Genomic DNA, 7,742 nt, shown 5'->3' on the forward strand with positions numbered 1-7,742 from the left:
CCTGTGTTTATGGGTGTCATGACACAATCCAAGAAAGACCTTTTATAATATTCTAAGAGGCAGGAACATAGAAAAAAGAAGCACTATGCAAATGATACTGATTTCATATATGTTCCAATAAAGAACTGCTCAGGAGAGCAGGCTCTTGTTCCTTTGGGGAGTCTATCTCCCCCTTCTGGTTACCTGACGATATGTTGAGATTTGAAAGAGACTTGTGCATGTATCTCACATACATAGATACAAAATTAGCACAGTCTAAGAAACTGTCAGAGATAGACTCAGTAGTTTGAAATTAAGAGCATCTCTTAACCATCATCTTAATTCAGGGTTAAGTTGTTTTCCTTGATGTTTCTTCCAATACGGGCTGATTCCATTTCACTGTCTAAACAGTCCGTGAAGAATCACAACATATAATACTAAAGAGAAATTACATTAATGAGATATCATGGACAAAAATATAGAAAGTCTGCATGTCATAGGAAGATGTATTTCTCCAGAGGGTAGAATGTAAACGTTATCTTTATTCAAAGATCAGGATATCAACATATTTGTTTAGCACTGTCCAGATAAACTCTGAATATTGTTTCTTGTATGTTTTACCACCAAGAGTGAAAGAGGGTTATGGGGAAACATTTATGAAATGTTCAAACAAATAGCATACCTAGTACATGACTTTTCATGCTATGTAAAAGGCAACAATTCTGATGCAGTTTAAATCAGGAGAGAACATTTCATCAGGTCCATTTGAAGAAAGAAGTTTTCCTTTCACTTGGACTATGGAATCAAGCAAAAGCATATTTTTTATGTATAAAGCATGTCTCGGCTTTTTGAAAGTCCTCGATATCCACAAAACAGACTATCAAGGTTCTACAGGAAGAAAGTAGGAGAAAATGGGAGCCCTGATTCAGTGTTGTGGGAGTGCAGTAAGTATAGAAACCAATCTGCAATTTCCTCAGACAGCTACAAATACCATATGACCTAGCTATGCCTTTCCTGTGGGTGTATCTAAAGGACTGTATAGCCTATAACAGATATAAATGCACATCCACACATTTTGCTGGTGTGGAGGCCCAAATTTTCAGGGTCAGAGAATTTCACCTTGCTTTACGCAGCAGGGCTGCATAATGGGATGATTTCGACACAGGAATGCTTACCAGGTGTGTGGAAGGGTCTACACGTATCTGTGTGTTGTGCTTTTATCTTGAAAATACAGGTCTTTTCTTCCTCCCATTGGAATGTTATAAAAAGCCTTTTGAATAAACCTCGAGGTTGTTGGGTATTGATCCAGTCCCTCCTGAAGCTATCCTGTGTTTCTGTCTTTTCTCTTATATACTAGGTCTCTCTTTCCATCTAATATTTTATAATCCCTCTCTCCTCCTCCTAAGAACCCTAGAATAGGTGGAAAATGTGTGAGCAGGACACTTCAGATCCCCACAGCTGGTGTATTTACAATAGCTAGGAAATGAAATGAATGTAGATGTTCACAACAAGATAAATGGATAAAAAATGTTGTACATTTGTGCAATGGAATTTTGTTCAGATATAAAGAAATATGAAATTTTGAAAGTTTAGAGAAAATTGATAAAACTGGGAAAATTATATTGACTGAGTCAGTACAGTCCCAGAATGATAAGTGGAATATTGCTCACTCATTTCTAAATCATATCATCAATTTTTTTCATTTTTCTGTTTAACTTCGACTACACCTACATGTCAGGAGCTAAAAAGGTATCCCAGGATAGAGCAGGTCTGTTGTAGGGGACATATTACAAAACATGTATTAATAAATTAAAAAGGGGAGATGCTTTGAGAAGTAATGTTTGTCTGTGGTTGATGTGAGAGGTTGAAAAGAATAGGGTTAAATACATTAAGATTATTTTACTATCCTAAAAAGAAAAATAAATCAGACTAGTAAATCATACTTGATGAGCATATTTAGGACAATGAGTCATTCATTATAATAGAATATCTGTTGACTAGCATTATGCAGGCATTCAATACAAGGAACAGATATGTACAATCACCACACTTTTCATTAACTATAAGTACACAAGATTGTAATATGAAACAACTTAAATAGAATATCAGGTTTTAAACTAACATCAAAAAGCATCAAAATACACTCATACATGGATAAACTATAGCATCAAAGACAATGTCTCAGTTCATTCTGTTTCCTTTTTTTTATTTTATTGAAAATAGATTTTTCCCAACATAAAATATCCCGATACGGTTCCCATTTCTCTACTCCCCCCCACCGCCCTTCCCCACCTGACCTCCCATCTGGATCCACCCCCCTTCAGTTTCTTATTAGAAAAGAAAGAGGCTTCTTTCATTAATAATATAATATAATATATTAAGATAAAAAATGATTAACACTCCAGAATTTGATAAAACAGGTAGAAAAGTGTTGCTGTGGGCCATATTTCATCAGCTTAGGAAGTGAAGAGAAGGTAGGAGTCAGGATTGATCACACAACTGACTTTTTATCTGAGGGAGTAAAACTTGATTCTCTGAGGCCAGAGAAATAGGGAAAAGCACACACCCACACACATCTTCAACATGTCATGGTCTCTCATATTTTTCCTTACCTCTTTCCTGTTGTTTCCCCTCTATCTCTTTCCTTATGTCTTCATTCTGACTCCTCCCTTCTTCCTACCTCTCGCCCCCTACAGCTTAGATGTCCCAGCAAAATCTTTCAGGCAACATAAAAAATACAATGAGAATACGTTATATTTTTCAAGTGAATGATCACAATGAATATAAGTAAAAACAGTATACTCCCCAATACCCCAATTCATAGCTAAACATTTTACATATTATAGGTATTAGATTATTTCCTAGTACACACATAAATTCCTGTCTAAGCAACTTTTTATAGATTAATAAAGTGTAAGAAAATAAGATGTTTTTCTCAAAAGTTCTTTAACTGGAAGGATGTATTTTTGCTGTTAAAAAGAAAGGATCAATCAGTTTATTATTTGTCTCAAAAGGTATTGTCATAAAAATAGTAAATATAAAAACTTTTTTGGAGAGCCATGTCTCTATTTGATTTACATGTCAGTTCCTCACTGACAGAAGCCAAGGGAGGAACTCAAGCAGGGCAGGGACTTGGAAGCATGAACTGAAGGAGAGGCCATAAAGGAATACTATTTACTGGCTTGCTCTCCATGGATTGCTGTGTCTGCTTTCTTGAATAACCCAAGACTGGCAGCCAGAGGTGGCCCCACCCACAATAGTCTGGATTCTCCCACATCAATCACTAAGCAAGAAAATGTATCCACAGACTTTGCTGTAGGCCAGTATGCTTCTTTAGACTCAGTCTAAACCATCTGCTGCCATGATATATTCAAAGCATAGTGAGAAGTCATCCTTCCTACATTCCATCTTAAAAATGGTTTGTTTTGTTTTTTAGTCGTTGGGGTTTTTTTTGGTTCATTTCTGAAAGTTCATGATTCTCCTGCCATCACACATTTTAAAGAGTATCTGCTTTCTCTTCTCTCTGCAGCTTTTAGATGCCAGTGATGGTTGAGTGGCACAACTCTACTGTCCTCTGTCTATTTTGTCCTTTACTTTAAGTGAGCAGAGTTAGACCATTTTCATGTTCATAGGGTACCTGCTCTCCTATATTCATGGAATATGTCTTCTCTCAAAGACATGTTCAGCTTATAATATATGTCTATCTAAAAATATAATAAATTGTTTTCTATTTCTACTTCCATTCCATACATTTTACTAAGAGAGAATTATTTTAATCTTAATAACTGCTGGGTCCTCAACGTGGGTCTATGTAAATTCTAACTGTTCAATCAATGTCTATTTGTATGCTGCATGAATAATTTACCTAGAATAAACTAGGAACTTAATTATATTTCAGCATTTGACCAATGAAGTAGTAGTGTGAGCCCTTTATGCACAAAGTGGATTCTAATATCATTGTGATAAGTTTCTTTGTGTAAAGGGCAAAATCAGACAATGGCACCTGAGTTTGCTCTTTACTTTAGTGATACAAGCAGTAGTTTAGAAATATAACACTGATGACCATGCCTTCCCAGGGAGTGATAAGAGTGGGTGGTCTCCCCATTCCAGATCATGAGTGTAAAGGGTTCTTGGAAAACTGCCACTGAGATGTGTGCAAACTTGTTCCCTAGGTTTCCTGTGATGATGCATAATAAACATTGGCCTCCAAGTTGGTATAATACAAACACACCAACAATTAGTCCATCTAAGTGAGTTTCTGAGAAGTCACTTACAGAGTAATGGAAGAGTTGCCTTCCTCCTATTCAGAGACTTGGCACAGTTTTCATGCTAAGCTCCTCTTTTGCATAGTTTTAGCTCCATAAGAAAATTCAAGCAAACCTGTGCTTATGTCACCACCTAATGTCACAGCAGCACAAGTGCCTGCAGGGTGACATATCAGACCCGAGTAAAGTCATATATTCATGTGGACTCAGTCCCAGTTCACATCAGGGGTGCTGCTGACCTTGTAACCTGCTACCACTCTGGAAAGAATGGCTTTATCTGGTACAGTCTGGCATGCAGAACAATTCAGTGGTATCATGGCACTGGATGGGGTATGAAGTGTGATCCTAATTAGTCTTATTAAATAAAATCTCAGAGTCAGATATTAGGGTGAAAGCTGAAAGATCAGAGAAGCAGACAAACAGCCACTAGACTTCTTACCTCTTTGAATCCTCAGACTAAATGGGGCTGATATCCTGTCTCCACCTGCCTTACATTCATTTCTCTACCTCCTTAGTGCTGAGATTAAAGGCATGCACCACCACCACCTTCGCTATTTCTCTTTTGAACTTGGTCAATCCTGTGTAGCCCAGAGTGGCCTTGTACTTCTGATCTCCTGATTCCTCTTCCCAAGTGCTGGGATTAAAGGTATGTGCCACCACTTCATGGTCTCTATGGTTAACTAGAGGTTAGCTGTGCCTCAGAAGTCCAGGCAAGTTTTATTTGTCAGAACACAAACAAAATATCTTATAAGAGGGGTTACTCTGTGATTTGGGTACAAATCTCACTTCCCCATTCCTGAAGCCAGTATGGAGATGTTGCATTCCAAGACATTAGGGGAGTGGATTGAGATCTGTTTTTAACAAGGAAACCTGGTTTCTCAAGAAGCTTGTTTAGCAGCTGATGATGATTCTGTCTCCAATGTGAAAGATCATCATAGATTGAAACTGTACTATAACACTGTGTTAGTTAAGAATTCAGTAAAAATGAAAAAGCTAATAAAAGTACAGAATTTATTTAAGACATACATGTATATTCACAGGATGATTTTCAAAGGAAGTATGTGTGTGTTAAGTATCAGTTTTTCCTATAAAACAGATCTCTCATGTACAGGGGTAGTATAAAAAAAAGCCCTGAGATCTCACTTGGACCTTCCATGACAAGGAAACTCAGGGAATCATTTTTCCTGTTCTTCTCAGAGATAAAGAACATCAGGAAGGACAGAATCGAGACTGAGGCCCTGTATTGTGTTTAGTACCCTAACCAATACCTGAGTCCTGTCTCCTCCTTACGGGAGCTGATATTAGCAACAGACTTAAAATTTTAAAATTAGATTAAAAATTTAAATAAGGTTTTTATGGGACTCAAAAGCTTACAGAGTCAAAAAGTTCTCTAAGGTTCAGGCACCATCATAGAAAAGGGGTAGAAACACTGTAAGATCCAAAGGTGAGGGAGAAACAGAACAAAACAGAGCCTATGGACATCTCGGCACTCCGTTGATGAACTTATAGCAGCTGTGGTTGTCTGGATAAGACCTGCACAAGATTAAGCCAATCAACACTGAAGCATGGAGGGGGAGGAGCTCTTCAGCCTGCACCACTAGCTGATGAGCTGTTAGTGATAGTTGATGGCTTCTAAGGGTGAGAGAGACAGTTTTCTCTAAGAGCATTGTCTCTAATGACTTGAAAATGCTCCCTCCAGTGGATGTTCTTACATCCATGAATATATAGTCCACCCCCATTGAACTCAGTGTACAAGGTATAATTTATATGTGGAGATGAAGTGGGAGGGTGGTGAGGGATGAGTAGTAGATTTGGTAGGATGTAGAATAAGAGTAGGGGGTATGAGAATAATTGGAAGCATAAAAGAAATTCTCAAATATAAAAATGTTACATTTTGAAAAATTCTGTAGTTGAATCACAGTGAACAGGACAGTAGTCATTTAAGGAACATGTGATATGTGTATATCTATATAGCTTGATAATCATGAAATTTAAAGAACAGATTAAATATATTCTAAACTATATTTTAATGGCCAATCAAGCATTAACAAATCACTGTCAAATAATTAATATTAAGTAAACCATAATTAACAATTTTTGTGTTAATTTTGAAATTATGTAAGGAAGTTGGTTCTTTACTCTCCTGAAAAACCTGACTGAGAGCTAAAGTGAATGAATACAGGAAAGATATAACATTAATATTTGTATGTATTATGGAGTAAAAATGGAGTGAAGAGGGGTCAGAGGCAAGAAGCTTGCCAGGCCTCTTCACTTCAATTGTCTGTGTAAATCTCAACGCTGTCTGCATCTGTAAAACACTTTGAAGAAGGTAGAGGAACCACCTGAAGCAGCTGAAAGAGCCCAGTCTCACACTTCTGCTTCTCTGGTGGTTTTTGCTATGGTCTATATCACTGTGGGAGGCCAGTTGTAGCTTTGTTGACAGTAATAAGTTGCAACATCTTCAGGCTCCACAGTGTTGATGCTGAGGGTGAAATCTGTCCCTGACCCACTGCCACTGAACCTGGAGGGGACCCCAGAGATGGACTGGGAAGCATACTTGATGAGAAGCCTTGGAGCCTCATTTGGTTTTTGCTGATACCAGTGTAAGCTTTTGCTAATACCCTGGCTGGCCTTGCAGGCCATGGTGACTCTTTCTCCTGGAGTCACAGGCAGGGTGGCTGGAGACTGAGTCAGCACGATGTCACCTCTGGAGGCTGAAAACATAGGATAAATATTAGTAGATCACAGCATTGCATATAAAAGTCACTTCTAAACTGCTTTTTAAAAGATTATTTTATTTTAGCAAGTTTTTAAAACCTTAAGACAAATTTCATGTGATGCTGTGCTTCCTAATGATGTAAGAAAATTCTGTATTTAATTAACACCTCCACTTTTTGCCCTGTCTAAAATCTCATACCTGAAACCCAGAAGAACAGAAGCCCAAGGAACTGAGATGTGGACACCATCTTCCAGCTTTCCCTGTGTGTATGTGTGTCATGACACAGCCCATAGAAAGACCTTCTTATAATATTCTAAGAGGCAGGAGCTTAGAAGAAAGAAGCACTTATGCAAATGATACTGACTTCATATATGTTCCAATAAAGAACTACTCAGGAGAGCAAGCTCTTGTACTTTTGGGGAGTCTATCTCCCCCTTCTGGTTACCTGATGATATGTTGAGATTTGAAAGAGACTTGTGCATGTATATCACATATATGGATGCAAAATTAGCACAGTCTAAGAAAGTATCTGGGATACACTCAGTAGTTTGAAATTAAGAGCATCTCTTAACCATCCTCTTGGTTCAGGGTTAAGTTGTTTTCCTTGATGTTTCTTCCAATATGGGCTGAATTCCATTTAATTGTCTAAACATTCCATGAAGCATCACAACATATAATACTAAAGAGATGCCCTATTAATGAGATATCATGGACAAAAAATAGAAAGACTGAATGTCATAGGAAAACATGTCCTCAGAGGGTGGAATGGAAGCCTTATT

General features: G+C 37.7%; 1 gene segment (V, D, J or C); it reads right to left on the reverse strand.

Moving 5' to 3' along the window:
- Positions 1–6,647: 6,647 nt before the first annotated feature.
- On the reverse strand, positions 6,648–7,210 carry LOC131906386 (Ig kappa chain V-V region L7-like). The segment is given in 2 exon segments: positions 6,648–6,958; positions 7,162–7,210. Coding segments are annotated over 2 exon segments (360 nt in total).
- Between the last annotated feature and the right edge of the window lie 532 nt (positions 7,211–7,742).

Source organism: Peromyscus eremicus, chromosome 3, assembly GCF_949786415.1.
Source record: "Peromyscus eremicus chromosome 3, PerEre_H2_v1, whole genome shotgun sequence".
Classification (NCBI taxonomy): domain Eukaryota; kingdom Metazoa; phylum Chordata; class Mammalia; order Rodentia; family Cricetidae; genus Peromyscus; species Peromyscus eremicus.